The sequence below is a fragment of the Hemicordylus capensis genome, chromosome 3 (assembly GCF_027244095.1).
Source record: "Hemicordylus capensis ecotype Gifberg chromosome 3, rHemCap1.1.pri, whole genome shotgun sequence".
In the NCBI taxonomy this organism is placed as follows: domain Eukaryota; kingdom Metazoa; phylum Chordata; class Lepidosauria; order Squamata; family Cordylidae; genus Hemicordylus; species Hemicordylus capensis.
The window spans coordinates 286459420-286478644 of NC_069659.1; the positions used below are offsets into that span (position 1 = coordinate 286459420).

General features: G+C 44.3%; 1 protein-coding gene across 4 annotated transcripts in view; it reads right to left on the reverse strand.

Annotated features, from left to right (window-relative positions):
- ARMH3 (armadillo like helical domain containing 3) overlaps positions 1-19225 on the reverse strand; it is a 237969-nt gene that overhangs the window by 101720 nt on the left and 117024 nt on the right. Inside the window, exon 24 of one of the 4 annotated variants that reach the window (XM_053305042.1) lies at positions 7218-7593. The exons of the other annotated variants lie outside the window; for them this stretch is intronic. Coding sequence (XP_053161017.1) covers positions 7590-7593 — 4 coding nt within the window. The 3' untranslated portion in view covers positions 7218-7589. Of the gene's footprint in view, positions 1-7217; positions 7594-19225 lie in introns of those variants that run through there. 4 annotated transcript variants of the gene reach the window in all.

The following is a 19225-nucleotide window of genomic DNA, read 5'->3' on the forward strand; positions in this document are numbered from 1 at the left end:
CAGCACAGCACTGCAATACATCTTGCTGTAATGGATTAATCTGAACAATGCTGACTGAATTCATCTGAGATGCACCAGATGTGAAGAGACACACAGCTCCAGTCACCTTCTCCCTGCCCTGCTGTCACTCTGAATCGATTCAAATGACAGATTCCTGTAGTCCACCAAGCTGTGCCACTGACCAAAGAATAATGAGGAGATCAAGTTAGCAACATTCTGCTACAAGCAGCTTCCATTCAAAATTATTTTCCCCAGTATTCAGCTCAAAGCAAGCCATACAAATACAGTGTAGCAAGAAACTGGTACTCTGTCAGTGAGTGGAAAAACAGAAAATAATGGGGTTCATGCACTATGGCCATATGCAAGATTACTGGGACCAATCAGAACAACAGGTTGCTTACCTGTTACTTTGGTTCTTCTAGTGGTCATCTGTCCTTTTACACCTCTGGGGCTTTGTGCATGCACAGAGAAAAACAAGTCAACTTATAGGCATATGACTTTTTCATTGTAGGGTTCCTTGCCGCCTGGAGGACTTCTTGGAGTTCTGTGGGCAAGATCTTCCATGCCATGAGATAGACTGACTTCACTCCCAGGTGCAACACTCATCCCCTGGCTTGAGAGAGGAGATGCAGAAGGCCAGGTAGGCGTACATATTCCACTGACAACCATGTGAAGTGAGGAAACCAGGGACGTCTCTGTCACCATGGTGCAATCAGAATGCAGGGTACTCATTGCTCTGACTTTCAGGAGTATTTTGAGAATGAGAGATATTGGAGGAAACAGGTAGGTGTAATCATCCATTCATGGAACAGCAAATGCATCCCCCAGGGTCCATAGCCCTTTTCCACCCCTGGAGCAGTAACAAGAGCATTCTCCTCTGAAACAAAAGCATCCAAAGAGGGTGTCCCCAACACGTGAAAATGGTCCAAAGAATGACGCGATCCATCATCCAGTCGTGAGAGACCATACAGGTCCTGCTCAAGCAGTCTGCTTATATGTTTTCCATGCCTTGAATGTGGACAGCATGAGGTGTCACCTTATCAGCTATGCACCATTCCCAGAGATCCACAGCTAGGAACAGGAGCAATCTGGAACTCGTGCCACTCTGACAGTTCATATATGCCTTGGCTGTGGTGTTGTCCATTTGCACGACAGCAAGAATGACTGTCTTTTGAATTGGTAGATGGAACAGTGCACCCACGGCAAGGTGGTCCATTCTGGTCCACCACTCAACCACTCTGAGAACATGTTCTGGAGGATGAAGCACGATGTGATCTGAATTGCAATGAGGACTGAACGCATTGATGTACAAGTGTTGGGAGGGCACACATCCTGAGAGGAGCATGAAGTAGCACATAAGTAGTGGAGATCATATGGCCTAAGAGGCACTGTACAGTCTTGACTATTTGAGGGCCTCCCCTAGCTACACCCTCTGCCAGTCTTGTCACAGTGTGTATGCAAGTCTCTGCAAATAATTGTAAGGATTCATTGGTCTGAGGTAATAGCCTTCCATGTCATTGTGTTAAGAATGTCCATTTTGCCATTGGGCGAAGAATGTCCTTAAAATCCAAATGTGAGAATAAGACGGTATAACAGATGAATGTGAGAGTCATTGCTTCTTTTGGAAGATAGAAGGCCTCTGCTTTTGTGCTGGAGCCTTGCTAGACTGGTATGGTGGTTTTGATCTGGACTGGAATGTGTGTGTGTGAAAGGAACCATCAGACACTGAGGAAGATCTCAGAGATTGCTAAGACCAGTTTGATTGTTTCTGTGGTCTACTTGCCCAGTATAGAGGGCAGGAAAGGCTTTAAAGGCCTCAGCGTTCTGCTCCAGCCAGGATGGTCTACTTGCATTGGTCAAAGATTTGGCAGTGACTTGGCAGTGCTCCTCAGTTTTTGGACTTTCTGTAAAGTCTCATCCATTTTCTCACCAAAAAGAGCCTGGCCTTCAAGAAGGCAGATCTTCAATCTTTGCCCAGGCTTCGTAAGTCAGACCAGAAGATCTCAACCACACATGCCTCCTCAGTGCCATGGAAGTTGCCACAACCATAGCAGTGCATTCAGCTGAGTGCCATGCCAAATATAGTACTTGCTTTGCCAGTTGGAAAGCTTCCTTTAAGAAAACTTTAGCCGGATCCTTCTTGTCCTGTGGCAATAGGTCCAAAAGGGGGAAAATCTTTTCCCATAGGAAATGATTATAATGTGTGTTATACACGTGATAATTAGTGACTTTAAGATGAAGAGCAGCTGAAGAGTATAGATATCTCTCAAATGAATCCAAATTGCGCCCTTTATCCCCTGGACTTGCAGTAGAGCAATTCCTGGATTTCATTAGGGCAACCTCTATCACGAAAGAGTTCCGAGTAGGATGGTGTTGTAAGAAAGTTGCATATTCTTTATGCACCTGCACCCTATAAAAAAATTTCTAGCCAACATGTGGGTTGAGGGAAAGTTGAAGACTTTTCCCAGTAACTCTTTACAATTTTGAGAAGGTCCATGTCCAATGGCAATGATGCTGGAATCCTAGCATCTGCGTCAATCAAGCCAAACCAAGGATCCACATCCCTTTTCTGTTGTTGGTCCAACTTAATTCCAAGAGCTGAGGCTATTCTGGATACATAATCTGAACACACTTTAAATTTCCAAAGGGCAATACTTCAGATCCTCTATCAGATCTTGCAGACAGGAGCCCAATGATGCAACCTCAGATCCTGAAGAATGAGGCTCCTCAGGTTCTGAATCTTTTTCATCACTTGGTTCTGAAGGCACAGGATTGATGGTGCCTGGAGAGTAAGCTGTGGCACTGCAGGCTTCACTGACGTCAGAAAGCAGAGGAACAGTCAATGAAAGTAGTGCAGGGGTCTCTTCTGGTTGCTTAGCCTTTTGCACTACATCTCTAGGGAAATACTGGCCAGTCAGAGTAGCAGTGGGTTGCTTGCGTCTTGGGGATCATAATCTGGACCTAACCTGGGAGTTAGATTGAGAAGGGCTGTGGCAAAGAAAGCCATGGCTATTCACATGGCCCCAGTCATGCCAGTGAACCTGGTACTGAGAATTCGGGTCGGTATAGAGAATAGGAAAAGCAGTGACTTGTGTCATGCCTGTATGGCTCATAGTCTCTGTCTTCCATGCTCCAGTCTTGTCGAGAAGAAACCCCTCAATCTCCAGAGTAACCAGAGTCCTTTGGGAAGCTGATAGTACAGCAATCCCCATAGTAACTTCCATAATGGTCCCAGTCTTTCATTTGATGCCCTTCTGTAGAGAGACCTCTATCCCGACAGCCACCTCGATCCTGAACCGCACAGTGCTTGGTGAGTGCAGGGCGCTCTTGTCACACTGAGACTGGAAAGCATCTTAGTACTCTTGGAGATGAGAAGCTATCTCCTTCCTCAGGAGCATGGTCACTGTAATCCAACTGTGGACAAACAGTGTCAGCATCTAAATCATGGTCAAGGGTATGAGGCTGATATTCCAGAGAGGCATTGATTGGGATGGCCCCCTTACCCAAGACCTCTGGGGCTGTCTGGATCATCAGGACTGGGCTTCAAGTCCTGTGCCAGAAGGTGTAGTTTTCAGAGCCTTCCCAAGTTCCAAAGGTGGAGTAACCTTTATCTTCTTTTTTGGAGATACTTTCAAAGGCTCTGTCTCTGAAGGCTTATTTTTGTGGATACACAGTAAATGTTGTCCCACAGGGAGAGTGGACACTGTTTATCAACCACTTTTTTTCTTTTTAATAAGTGTTGCTGCTGAAGCCTTTGGTATCGGAACTGGTGTCGAAATATTAGGGACCAGGCTATTGATCCCAACCCTGAAGTAGAAGGGGCAGTCACAAGCAATGATGCAGACATCACTGGAGCATCCAGATCCACTGGCACTGATGCCTTAGGTACCATAGCAGACTAAACAGACAAGGGCTTGGGCGATTTTGGGGTAGACCAAGTAGCACTCAAATCTGAGGTAATCTCTTTGCTAGCCATTTTTGAGGTTTTCCTCTGACAACAGTGCAAAGCAACCAAGAACCAATTCCCACAACACGGAGCAAAGTCGAGAAGGTCTGTTTTTCTGAGCCTGTTTAGTAAATTTCTGGCAATCGAAGCAAGTCTCTACTTTTTGGGATTCCCCCAATCAAAGCAAACATCCCCTGTGTGTTCACAAAGATGGTATTTCAGCTCCACAATAGACATACTTTTTAAAATTTGCCATGCCCAGTACAGAAGGCAGGAAAGGCTTTAAAGGCCTCAGCGTTCTGCTCCAGCCAGGAGCGGGAACAGGGTGGGGGGACCAAAAGAAACTAAAAAGCCAAGGCAAAAACGCAGCTACATGATACAATACAATAATAATGGGTGGATGGGGATAAAATGCAGGAGAAGAGAGTAAATAGAGAGAAACACTTAAAACTTTCCTATCTATTCACAGCTCAAAGTCTACTGAAAAGCGGATGACAAAAGACTGAGGGAATGAAGAGAGGCGCCGCCACATATAGCAGCTGGGGGAGGGGGTTCCCCAACAAAAGCAGAAGATAAAGCTTGGAAGATCCCGATATGGTCTCTGCACATGCACAAAGCCTTAAAGCTATAAAAGACAGAGACCATGTCAAAGACCACAGAGACCATGTAATCCCCACAGTATTAGTTAGCATTTGAGGTATCTAGAAGTAAGAGAAAAAAATCACAAAGGCAAAAACTAATCAGTACCTGTACTGAAAACCAAAGCACAAAGCTGGAGGAAAAAAGAGCTCCTGGTAGTCTCAGATTAGAATCTATATTTCTCATCTGAACAGCCCTAACTCTAATGCAAAGTTTATCCCACAAAGCTAAAAGTTAATTTGCTTGACAATTAATCCATACTAACTACATCCCACACAATATTAACTGACTTCCTTAATGTGCTCAGTCTCAAAGCAGTCATGGCTGAGTTTTTCTCAAGCACACGCATGGAGGAAATGCAATATTCTGGTTGTAAGTCAACAGGGAGCTTCCCATCAGATTGTCAGGCACAGCATTAATCATACTCAGACTCATTTTCTCTCACAAATGACTGCGTTTCAAAGCTGGAGCTCATCCACAAGACCTAACGTGCTGTCATCGATAACTATCAGAATGAAGCGGCTGCTCGTGTTTTTCTTCTGGGATTAGTTTCTTTAATGAACTTTAAAATAACTAACTGGAGGAAGCTGCATGCAGAGATCTTACTACAGCCAACTTAAAGATGAGCTACCTGAGTCTTGACCCAAGGCAGACAGCACAGTTCCAATTCTCTGTTAATACTATATGAGCTACACCAGCCTGAGAGACAGAACTTCCCTCAGTTTACCACCTTCAAAGCAAATCCATCCCTCATGGCCTCCTGACAATACAAATTACATATTAACTCAGCTCAAATCCACTCACAGGTCTGGCAGGTCCCAAGAATACTCCCCCGTTCATTTCCTAGCCTTATCTTCCTCAACACTCTCATTGCTGGTCTTTCATTTTGCAAAACCACCTCAAACAGGAGATGGACATGAAATGGTACAACCAGGGAGCTGAATTGTTTAAAGTTTAGGTTTAGTTCTGGTTCAGACACTGGCTGACATACTGTACAATGTTACACATGCAGTGGAATCCAAAGTTTGTACAAGAGCAAAAATTGAGCCATTGCAGTTGTGCGACAATGCACCTGTTATATCATGGCTGCACTGTCACACAGTGGTGCAATTTTTGTGCTTCTGCAACAGCTCTCTTGAGCAACTGTGCAAACATTACATTACACAGCATGTATAACATTGCATAGTATGTCAGTCACTGCCTTTAATAAGTGGTTCTGCAACTGGTTCGGATATGTTGAACCACTTTCAAATTGTGTTAAGTACACTTCATGTAAAATAATGCAGAACTTTTTTGCCTGCAGTGCAGCACTATAAAACGAATACAATGGTAAGTATTTGACATGAGAAAAAAATATATGTGTTTACCTTCAAAAAAATTAAAAAGGCTTTTTTGCAAACAAAGGAAAACAAGACAATAGCTGGTTTAAACGCATGGTCGAATGGCAACAATGAGGAACTGTGGTGCCAAGCACACCGAAGACGTTTCCTGACTCAGTTTAAGAATCTTTCAAACTGAGGACTTAACAGCAAACTTCTAACAGAGCACCAAGAGGCCCATTGGTCCTAAGCCCTGACTAGCTCAGCTGAAGCAGAGCCCTTACCACCTTCTCAAAAGAATCTGAAGTGTCTGATTATTGAACCAGTTATAACTTCTTGTATTTATGGGTTCAATTCCAGTTCAGGTTCAAGGCAACAAAATTTTTTTAGATCAGGTTCAGTTCTGATTCATTGAAAAACTCTCTAAATTAATGTTTAATTGGGTCAGACTCCCTGAATGCAGCACCACTTCTCAAAACCTACAGACAGCCTTAATAGTTTCTTAAAGTGGCATGAATTTCTTTCAAGGTGCCATACGTTTAAAGTACCTGTAACCAGAAAGTTAGGCAACTCTCTGCTGTGAAAAAAAGGAATTTTCAATCTGCAGGTCTAACCTCTGAACAGCAGCAGACAGACATCAGAAATCACAGATGCAATGCAGAATACAGTAAAAGGAAGCAGGTTATTCTTGCATGGATGGGGGAGACCTATAAGGATTGAGAGTTTTTGTTCTGATTAGCTCAGGGTTAAAAATCAACAAGCTGCTTCATTTTGGGCTTCTAGTTCACACAGTTTCTGAACTGTTCCAGTTGAGTTTTACTGACAGTACAGAAGTTACAAGAGGCTGCTGCCAGCAATTATCTGTATGCAGACTCAAAACAAGAAGAGTATTTCAAACACTAAACAATTAGAACAATCAAAACTAGCATATGGTAGGCACGCTGCCCTGGGAAGCTGGAAGAAAGCACCTGCATCAGACTGGATTGTCTCAAATGACCATGAAAAGTTAATGCAGAAAGTTCAGAATCCAAAAAGAAAGAGAGATCAGCCAAGGCACAAAATCATAAGTACTTAAATAATTCAAGAGAGAGAGAGAAATTGGATAAATAAAAGCTACCTGTTTTGTACACATTAAAAGTGACCTGTGTCTCTGAAGGCCCTAGAGAGGCTCACTTGGAACAACACAGCACGTTCATGTCACCACCCATCTCAACACACACATAAAAACTCCTTGGTATTAGCATGGACAGCAGGTAGCCCTTCAGGAAGAGAGACAGTAAATTCTTCACTTATTTCAAGCTTGAGCAATATAATCAGCTCTGAAGTATTGCCTTTATTGTCCTCCAGGGTTCAGTACACCTGTAAAGGACAGCAGGACTTCTGATTTCCTATAACAAAAAATTATACATTCAATGGGCCAGTTATTAAGGGTCAGAACAGAACAACATTTGTTTGTCATGGGAACTGCAGGCAGACTTCAATATTTCAGAAACCACTTAAGAAACTTCATAGCCCAGCTAATGAGCAAGAAAACATTGCTGTAATTAATGTGCAAACTGATGGCACTGGCCTAATTAATCACTATCAGCAGCAAGGGGAAGATAACCTCTTTGGGTTTTCAGAATCTCTCAAGAAAGCTGTCCAACAGAGGTGTCACTGCTGCAGTTCAGATCCCTCCTGATGGATCACCTGCAACATAAATCATTTGTCAGTGCCTTCATTTTCACATGTTTGAATTTATTGAGGAAACATCAGTTCCTACTAGACGGAATACTTTAGAGCATAGAGGACATTACTGAAAGCAGCATATACCCCAATCTTTTGGACATATAAATAAAAACCTATGAGCAGAGGTTGCTTCAGCATGTATCCTGCTTTATGAAATGTAGATATATCCCTTCCCTTTCTTGTTTGCTTTGCTAGCAGTAAGGATAAAATGCACATCATCACTTTACTGATGTGTACAGAAAGAGTTACTGCTATAGCTGAAGATGGCAGGTCAAGTGTGATTATTAAAAATATGTATATACCTCTTTCAGCACAAGTAGTTCTCAAAGGAAACCTTGCATAGCATAAGGCAGAATAAAGTGGTTCCCAAAAGGGCTCATTCACAGTCTCTATACACACACACACACACACACACACACACACACACACACACACACACACACACACAGTGACCAACAGCGGGTATAGAAGAGACACGATACTGGACTGAATAGGGACAGTTGCTTTCCCGCTACTAAAGACAAGACGGACCACTCTAGGACTACAAGGCTAGCTAGCCTTTTGCATCCACAGGTCCAGGTCCTAGGCATTTTAAACATTCATTTCTACCGTGGAGCAGAAAATGGAAGCCTTAGGGGGAAAATGGCACCTATTCCACAGGGCCAGGAGCTGGCTCAGCCAAACCAATACTACTTTATAGGCTAGCATTTGCAGACTGACAGACAAGTCCTTGGCTTATGAGGCACCTTTTACTAAGAGAAACAAAACATTCACTTGGTGACTCATTTAATGTGCATTTCCTTTCCTTCAAGCCAATATTTTGGTGACAATCTATTCCCTGCTGTGTGTGCTGGCATTGCCTGAATGCTCTGCACACAGCACACACTTCTAACCAGCAAGCCATCTTCTCCTTGCACTCTGCAGTGTCCTCCTGAGTACATGGGGCTAAAATCTTTGCTGTTCTCTCAGGACCATTTCCTTGCTGCAATCTTCTTGTGCATCTCAGGGACTGGAGCTCTGCCAGTCACTATAATCGCTGTTTTCAGTTGGCCATGAAGGTAGGCACTTTGTTACCTTAATGAACAGATGTACTTAATGAGCTGATGCTTTGTTAATTCAGTCCTAAAGGAAATATTTAAAAAATGGAAATTTGTTTCTTCAGCAAGATCAGCCCCCACCCCAATTTCATCACCTATTAATTAAAACATTATTGGATACTGGAGTGTCTCTTATTCAATAAGCAGAATTCTCAGAGTACCAGGAGTAAAATAATTGTTTGCTGCTCTTTTCCATTTAATCAACGAGAGGGAGGAACAGATCCAGTTTCCTCCTGTGGTGGCTGCAATTAAAACTGCTGTTTGAAGCTTAGATTCAAAGCATTCAAAAGCAGGCTGGCAATTCTGTTGGAATGAACAAATGTTTATTCAAACATATACATAATCTAAGCACACAACAATAGGGACAGGATGAAACCTCTAGTCACTGCTACCCAAGGGATGATGATAGGTGGGTATTGGTGGAATGGTCTACCCTGCTCCATTTCGCCACTAATATTGATTGTAGACTATCCTTTTTGTGTGGAAATATTTGGACATAATAGAGTAAAGGCTAATTTGGACAGAGTGATAAACATGTATCATAATGGTACATTAGTTTCTTTGGAACAAAATCAAACATCAGATTTTAATCTTATTTGGCAACATTTGACTGGGGAGACTCGAGTTCAAATCCCCATTCAGCCATGATACTTGCTGGGTGACGCTGGGCCAGTCACCTCTCTCTCAGCCTAACCTACTTCACAGGGATGTTGTGAGGAGAAACTTAAGTATGAAGTACACCGCTCTGGGTTGGAAGAAGAGTGGGATGTAAAAAATGTTTTTAAAAAAACAAAAACACCAAAAAAACCTATGTTCTTTTTTCTCTTCTCAATAAAACATCCAAGCAGCCAAAAGACAACTTATTAAATTTGAAAATTTTACACTAAATATCACTGCGTCAACTAAAAGGCTAACATCCAAACTTTATGCTATTCTGATGGAGTATAAAATCTCACCATTGGTTGGATTAAAATCAGTTTGGGAAAATAAATTTACTAACGGTCAATGAAGAAGGGGACTGGAATAGGATTTTGTTTTCTAACCCTGTGTTTTCATCCAAATTAGAGAAAATTATCTTAAAACAATTCAGAGATGGTACACAACTCCTGTGAAATTGGCATATATTTCTAAAAATAAATCTTGGAACAACTGTAATGATAGGGGACCATACTAGGACTCTGGCAGCATCAGCTCTCAGCTGCAATGTCTCATAGTGACCACTGGGTTTTTTTTTAAAGAGAGAAGATTGTGCCCTCAAGTCAGTGTTGACTCCTGGCAACCACAAAGCCATGTGGTTTACTTGGTAGAATACAGGAGGGGTTTACCACTGCCATCTCCTACACAGTAGGAGATGATGCCTTTCAGCATCTCCCTGTATTGCTGCTGCCCAATATAGGTGTTTCCCATAGTCTGGGAAACATACTAGTGGGGATTCGAACCACCAACTTCTTGCTCGCTAGGCAAGTCATTTCCCCGCTGCACCATTAGGTGGCTGGGGTTTTTTAGGGTCGTGGATAAAAGTGCTGGACTCCTCCCCTCTTTGTTCTCCAGTTCTAGTCTCCATTTTGTCTCTCTAGAGACAGCTGTTTGTTTTGGTGTCTCTCCTTCAGCCATGAGCTACAGCTGAAAGTAAGCTGCAGGCTTTCTCACATTTGTTTGTAACCTTTTCTTTAAACAAATCTTTGTAGTTCTTCATTACTAAAGAACATTCTCAAGACCTCTTGCTTTGCTGCTTTCTCACCAAACTGGTTTTGTCCTGCTATTTGGGGACTGAACTGCCATTCTTCCCCATTCTTCCCCAGCTCCCCAAGAGAGTATAGATTTATTTATTTTTCCCCAGATAAAACTCTAGCTGCTGCATTTTGCACTAGCTGCGGTTTCCGGATATTCTTCAAGGGCAGCCCCACGTAGAGCATGTTACAGTAATCCAGCCGTGACGTGACTAAGGCATGGGTAACTGGCCAGATCTGCCTTCTTGAGAAAGGGACACAGCTGGCGCACTAGCCAAAGCTGTGTAAAGGCACCCCTGGCCACTGCCTCCACCTGAGCTTCCAAAAGCAGAGCTGGGTCCAGTAATACCCCCAAGCTGCGTACTTGCTCCTTCAAGAAGAGTGCAACCCCATCCAGAACCGGTAAAATTTCCTCATCCCAATTGACTCTCCTACTGACCAATATTACATCTGTCTTGTCCAGATTCAATTTCAGTTTATTAGCCCACATCCAACCCATCACAGCCTACAGCCTCCAATTCAGGAGATCCACCACCTCCCTAGAATCAGGTGGCAAGGAGAGATAGAACTAAGTGTCATCTGCATATTGCTGACAACTCAGTCCAAGTCCCCAGATGACCTCTCCCAGTGGTTTCATGTAGATGTTAAACAGCATGGGGGACAAGACCGAACTCTGCGGAACCCCACATGCAAATGGCCATGGAGCCAAGCAGTATTCCCCAGCACCACCTTCTGGACCCTCCCCACAAGAAAGGACCAGAACCACTGCAACGCAGTATCTCCAATTCCCATACTCAAGAGGCGGCCCAGAAGGATACCATGGTCGATGGCATCCAATGCCACCGAGAGGTACAGCAGAACCAACAGGGACACACTCCCCCCTGTCTAGTTCCCGGCGTAGGTCATCCACTAGAGCGACCAAGGCAGTCTCAGTCCCTTATCCGGGGTAGAAACCAGATTGAAAAGGGTCCAGATAATCTGTATCATCCAAGATCCTCTGCAACTGGGACACCACCACACGCTTTATCACCGTGACTAAGGCATGGTTGCATATGAATGGGAGACTTGATGTCTGAGAACTGTAAGATATTCCCCTCAGGGGATGGAGCCGCTCTGGGAAGAGCAGAAGGTTCCAAGTTCCCTCCCTGGCATCTCCAAGATAGGGCTGAGAGAGACTCCTGCCTGCAACCTTGGAGAAGCCGCTGCCTATCTGTGTAGACAATACTGTGCTAGATGGACCAAGGGTTTGACTCAGTATATGGCAGCTTCCTATGTTCCTGAGTCAAGCCATGCAAGGCAGCAGTGTGCTCCCTTGCAGTGGGGAGCAAAGATGAAGGATAGAGGTCTTTCTCTTAGTTTCTGCCTGTCCTGATAAACAGTTTTAGGGGTGGGAGAGGGTGAAACAAAGCAAAGCTTCAATCAGTCGAAGCTAAGTGCAGGGCTAGAAGCAGGGCTGTAGAGCATTACCCTTTTGTAGTTGTCATGTTGAAATGTTCCCCAAGCAAAGTAGGACTGCTTTGCACAGGCCTAACAGTGAACTTCACTTGATGTTCATCATTTTTTGTGATGCCTGCCATTTTGTTTTTCCAGTACTAAACTGTATTCAGAGTATTGTGGGAAAAGATTCCAGATCCTGAACAATGTACAGGCATTATCTTTGCAACTTCAAGATAATTCTATTCATCATGATTCCTGCCATATATTTTCTGCACTTTTATGAAATTGCAGTACACCCATAGCTTGATTGGTTACTCAAGGTGCTTGAATAACCAATATATTTTCCTGTAAATATATAACCAATATATTTTCTCAAATATATTTGAGTAACCAATATATTTTCCTGTAAATGAGGATATAGAAACCTCTTGGCAGTCTGAAATTGGCATAAATGAACCCCACTTTGCTCTGTCAGGGTTGGGACTGTGGGTTATAGGCAATGGTGATGCTTCTGGGATTTCCTTCCACCCCATCCAGCAATGCTTGTAGTATGGGTTGCATCAGAGAATTTTAGTGCACCATTTATTAGCCCACATCCAACCCATCACAGCCTCCAGCCTCCAATTCAGGAGATCCACCACCTCCCTAGAATCAGGTGGCAAGGAGAGATAGAACTAAGTGTCATCTGCATATTGCTGACAACTCAGTCCAAGTCCCCAGATGACCTCTCCCAGTGGGAGAGGTCATCCTCTTCCTCTGGGTGTAAGTGCCCATATATGGGTCAATGGCGGGCGGGGCGGGGGATCAATGCTGTGTGGGCCCTCCCTCCGAGGCACAAAATAGCAGATGCACCCACAGTAGTTGTTTTTTTCATGTCAAATTTAGCTCCTGTGTAGTGTGGGAATGACTGATTTGGCATTTATAGATTGTATTTTAAGTATTCAAGGTGCTTCAGATACATTATCTTGGTAATTCTTGCAACTAATAAATCAAGTGAGGAAATGTATTAGAATGGGTATGAGACGAGCATTGATTTAATGTTGGTCACAAAGAACAGGTCAGGATCCAAAGAATTGTGAAACATTCTGCATGCCCAAGGCGGCTTCGGGCTTATGTTTGGTGATGGTCAGTCATCTTGAGAAATTGCTTTTGAAACTGAAGAAGCTTTCCAAAGCACTTGTTGACATAGCATGAGGGTCTGCCATTCAAATAGATCATTAAAAAGAAAGAAAAAAACCCTAGGCATACCCAGGCCCCTGGGCACACCTGAAGTAGCTCTGGATCCTGGTGGCAGTTCTTAGCCTACTTTCCAGTAGGTTTATGAGATCACCCACCATTCTGTGTGTGTGTGTCTGTCCTGTGTCCCCCACCCCATCAACTTCACAATGCCTGAACCAATATGAACCAAACTGGGTACAGTTGTAGGGACACATAGGGACACCTCAAGTGCATAGTTAGTGATGTCATCCACCCCAATCCAAGATGGTGGACACGTAAACTTTTGAGGCGCAAGTGGACTAACTTGTGAACTGCTTAACCAATTTGAACCAAATGTGCTACAGCTGTAGGAACAGATAGGGATGCCCTAACGGCATGGTGTGTGATGATGTCATCCACTCCAATTCAAAATGATAGCCATGTGAACATCAGAGGTGCAAGCAGGCTAATTTATTATTTATGTATTTATTTATTTGATTTATATACCTCCCTTCCAAAAATGGCTCAGGGCGGTTTGTGAACTGCCTAACTCATTTGAACCAAATTGGGTACAGTTGCAGTGAGTGACACACAGGGACACCTCAATGGCATCGTTTGTGATGATGTCATCCACACCGATTCAAGTTGGCAGACATGTAAACTTTGGAGGCACAAGTAGGCTAACTTGTGAACCGCTTAAGTGATTGAACCAAATTTGCTACAGCTGTAGGGACACATAGGGATGCCCCAATGGTGTAGTTTGTAGTGATGTCATCCACCCCAATCCAAGATGGTGGACATGTGAACTTTTGAGGTACAGGTGTACTAACTTGAGAACTGTCTAACCAATTTGAACCAAATTTGGTACAGTTGTAGTGAATGACACACAGGGACACCTCAATGGCGTAGTTTGTAATGATGTCATCCACCCCGATCCAAGATAGCAGACGCATGAACATTTAAGGTGCAAGAGATCTAACTTGTGGACCTCTATTTGAACCAAATTTAGTCCAGTTGTAGAGAGAGTGAAAGGAAAGTAGGCTGATTAGTTCTTATAAGAACAACTTGTTAATTTTAATGTGATTTCTAATAATCTGTTTATATTCTTCCCAGTGAACTCCTTAGAGCAGGAGTGGGGAACCTTGGCCCTCCAGCTGTTTTTGAACTTTAACTCCCACCATCCCCAGCCACAGGCTGGGAATGATGGGAGTTGTAATTCAAAAACAGCTGGAGGGCCAGAGTTCACCACCTCTGCCTTAGAGTAAGAAATTCGGGTCTTGGCTTGGGATTCTTCTAAATGTGTCACAGATTCTCCCCATCAGTCTGTTTTCCCTGTTGAAGAACTGTGATATTCTCCCAGAGTAACTCATTGTCACTTAAATCCATCCCTCGGGAGCCCCTTTCTGGATGTCACTGCTCATATATTGGCTAAGAGCAGGAGGATCCATGCTGTCTAGGCTCTCCCAGCTTAAGAGCACAGAATGAAAGATGCACCCAACAAACTAGCTTATGTAGTAGACAGGACTCTAGGTCTCTCTTCTCACTCCATTCAGTCATATCACACCTGCTATGCTTTGCTCAGCAAGTATGACAGAAATGTTTGTAAACTGAGAGGAATCTTCTGAGATAACAACATTAGAGGAAATCTGGATATTTTGAGGAGAATTGACGAGATTTTGATAAAGTTATAAATAATAGAACTATGGTAGAATGGTGCTGGGTTGAATTACAAGAGACATGATCCTCTTTATCCAAACAACTATATAGCATGATAGGAGGAAAAACTGGTCCTCCTGCTGACAAGTTACACATGGAGCGGAGGAGAAACGGCTCTGAAACTAGCTGAACAAACAGGTGGTGACTCCACAGGATCTACATGGATACAGCAAAGTGTCTTGCTTGCTGCTTTATTTCTTCAGCTTTCCTCTGAAAAACACTGTCAAATGGGCTCGGGGGGAAATATTGTTCTCTTGAAGTCCAAGATGTACAATATCCACAAACAATTATTCTGAACAGATGGTTTCAGCACATCATAAAGTATCAGTTCATAAGGAAAAAAGATAATCACTAAATAGTCATAGGTGGGAAAATATACACCCACAGAGACTGGGTAGCTACAACTCCACAGCTCTGGTCTTGCCACCAGTATCTACAAAAGCCATTCCTATATTTAGACTGTGCCTCACAAGGCACACTTGTGGGAAAGCTCTTACACTTGTTTCCCCAACTAAGAAAAGTTATACCTTTCTGCAAATCCGTGTCACAAAGCGATTTTCACCCAAGGAAATATGTTCAACATCAAAAGTACCTCAGAGGATGACTCTTACGTCAACTGCACAATCTCCCTAAGACAGTACACAGATATCAGGCTTCACTTTAAAGAAGTGCCGGGGTGGGTGGGTGTCAATCTAGGTTTTTTCTATTAAATGCATTAGCCACATATTATGAGAGTTATTCCAAGAAACCTCTCCAAATGGTTACCTATCACTCCCCCTCAAGAAGGAGACTGTTGTTACGTTCCCCTCTTGCTTGCTTCTTCTTGCCATGTTTGATTTGGCAATAATCCTGCATCCCTGGGATGCAGTACCTCCTGGCATACCCTAGGATGTGCAGTTAAAAAGAAGTAGCATCTTCACGCACCCTAATGGGGAGCAGTTTTCATTAAAAAACAAAACACAAGCATTTCTATCTCAGTCATATGACTGCACTTGAGAATCTATCCCAGACACAATCTCATCAATAACTTTAGAGGAGTTTTTAATGTAAAACCAACAGCAACAGCTAGGACTGCATTTTAGCTACTTGACTGCTATTTATCATCTTGCAGTTTGAGATCAGTCACGTTTAATTAGTAGTGACAGCATGCCGAAGGTCATTACCTTTAAACATACTTCAGGGAGAAATTCAAGCCAAGACATTATTCTGCCACTAGATGGATCGGACTATAGGGGCATAACAATCAATGTAAATGAAGCCCAAAATTAAACTGGAGAGAAGAGGAAGGTGTGCATGGGAGAAGAGAGAGAACGGAGTATAGGTTACTCACCGTGAAGGCTCCTTCTTGCTGCAGGGTCCAAGGGCATCTCAAGTGTGGGTTATATGATCCCCATGTGACTCCAGAAGGCAGGACTAAGCTAATTAGTATAGCTTTTTGAGGCTGGGAGGAGCCAACCTTCCTCAGTTCTTTTAGGCTAAGAAGCAATAGTTATCTTCACAAATTTCGAATCTGGTAGAGACTAGTAATAACAACATGTCAAAAAATGAGCTAGTGAGCGCAACGCAGCCATAACTCAAGGCAAAATGTGTCAAAAAGAAAAAAGGACTACAGAATAAAGTCTCCTGTAGTATATTCCAGACTGCAGACAAAAAGAAATTAAATCTATCTCCCCTGGTTCCTGGACAGTAAGTGCTGGCAGAAGAAGGGAGGGTTGAGACACCCTTGGACCCTGCAGGAGCCTTCATGGTGAGTAACCAATGCTCTATTCTCCACTGTGGGGGTCCAAGGGAGTCTCACGTGTGGAGACATACCACAGCCCTAAGTCCAACCAGGGAGGGTTCCGAGCGCTTACTGTGGAGGAAGAACTTGTTGGAGGACTCGTCTCCCAAAAGCTGCCTGAGCTGATGAGGCGGTGTCCAGTTTAGAATGTTTAGTAAACGTGGACGGCGCCTGCCAGGTGGCTGCTCTACAAATATCCTGGACAGGCACATTCGTTGAGAAGGCCGCTGAGGCCATCACAGATCTCGTACAGCGGGCAAAAACTTTAGTGGGTGCCCTGAGATTCTGGGATTTGTAGGCTAGAGTTATACACGCCTTCAACCACCTAGCTGTGGTGGCAGGTGTGACAGGTTGACCCATAAACTGTGGCAAGAATGACACAAAGATTCAGAGGACCTAAAGTGCTTAGTTTTCTTAATATAAACTTCTAGGCACCTGAGGACATCAAACTTGTACCAGGCCCTCTCCGCCAGGTGAACTGGTTTTGAGCAAAACAAGGGCAAAACAATGTCCTGAGACATATGGAAGGAAGAAGCTACTTTCAGTCGAAAAAAGGGGTCTGGAATGAGCATCAGAGTCCTCTGAAAAAATAAAAAGGTTTTTATGTATAGAAAGGGCCCTGAGTTCAGACACTCTGCATGTAGAAGTAATGGCCACGAGGGATGCCAATTTGAAGGAGAGTATACTGTATGTAGCGGAATTGAGGACAAGGGCTCGAGTGGGGGGGGGGCTGGAGAGCCTTAAGAACAGTATGTAGCCTCCAGTTAGGGAAACGATGGGCCACCAGAGGAGACAGGAGAGTAGTGCCCTTCAGGAAACGTTTCAGGTGAGGATGGCACTGCATAGATCTCTTTGACGTCCCTGAGATGAGGCCTACTAGAGAAGCGGCCTGGCGCTTCAAGGTATTCGTGGATAGCCCTTTATCTAGCCTATCTTGCAGAAACTGCAACAAATGTTTCATGGCGGCGGATCCTCTGGGCACTCCCTGATGTGCTGACAATTGTAGGAAGGCCCTCCATGTAGACTGGTAGATTCTATTGGTGGACGGCCATCTGACGCTAGCATTGTGTTGAGAACAGTAGCTGAATAGCCATGTCGTTTTAGGAGGCACCGTTCAGTTTCCAGGCGGCTAGTATTAACCAGCCTGGATCCGGGTGGCATACTGGTCCTTGTTGAAGTAGATCTGGTGTGACGGGAAGCATCAGATGAGGTTCCATGGTGAGGCTGGTGAGCTCTGCAAACCACGGGCGCCTCGGCCAAAATGGAGCCACCAGAATGAATCGCACCCTCAGAATCTTGACTCTGCATAGCACGTATGCCAGAAGTGGAGTGGGAGGTTATGCATACAGAAGTCCCTCTGGCCAATGGGAGGACAGCGTGTCCACTGCTTCCGCTTGGTGGCATGGGAACCGTGTGAAGCGAGGAATTTGAGCATTCATTGGGGTTGCAAAGAGATCTACTGCCAGAAGACTGAAGTGTTCCATGATGTGTTGGAAAGCTTGTGGGTTGAGGCACCATTCCCACCGGGAGCAGGACCGAGCGGCTCAACCAGTCCGCTGCTGTGTTCAGGTCGCCCTGAACGTGGTGGGCTGTCAGGGAAGCCACGTGGTATTCCACCCATTGAAATAATAGGACTGTTTCCGCTTGGAGGGACCTGGCTCTAGATCCCCCCTGGCGATTTATGTTTGCTTTTGCCGTGGTGTTGTCTGTGCGTATGAGCATGTGGCGGTGGAGAATCATGGAAAAGAACTCTTGCAGGGCCAAGCAAATGGCCCTGAGTTCCGGCCAACTGATGCTGTGTTGGCATTCCTGTGTCAACCACTTGCCTTGAGCAGACCTATGTAGGCAGTGTGCTCCCAGCCCCTCTTGTTGGCGTCTGTCATAACTATGATCCTGAGCGAATACAGGAATCCTCTGCCCACTGACAAGTGAGGAGCAGCGATCCACCAATGAAGGGAGCGCTGAACCAGTAGTGTCAGGGGTACCTGTTTGTCGGACTTTGCTGCAATATCTGCATGGAAGGGTAGCAGGAACCACTGTAGAGGCCTTAGGTGGAAACAGGCCCACGTGACCAACTCCAAGGTTGCCACCATCAGACACAGAAATCTGGAGAGGGGCATCAGAGAGGGAAGTTCCGAACACAGAAGATCTCTACAAGAAGAGTCCTTGTAGATCTCTGACTCCAGATTGTGTCTGCATTCCCTCGAAAGGAATAACTTGTCATGCTGAGTGTCTATGAGCACTCCAAGATGAAGGAGGTGATCTGTTGGTTGTAACTGATTCTTTTTCTTGTTGATCAGGAACCCATGGCTCTTGAGGTCCCTTAGGGTGGTCTGCAGGTTGTTCAGAACTGTTCAATGTGTCATAGATTAGATGAGCAGATCGTCCAAGAACCCATAAATCCTCACGCCCCTGAGGCGCAGGTGGGCTATCACAGGCGCTAAGACCTTTGTAAATATGCGCAGAACCAATGAAAGGCTGAAGGGAAGCAACTTGTACTGGTAATGAACTCCTGAGTATAGGAAGCAGAGGAGGAGGCGACTGTCCTGGTGGATTGGTACATGAAGAGAGGCCTCCTTGAGGTCAATGGACATGAGAAAATCTAAGTGGTGGAGTGCCTCTGCAATGGATCTCCA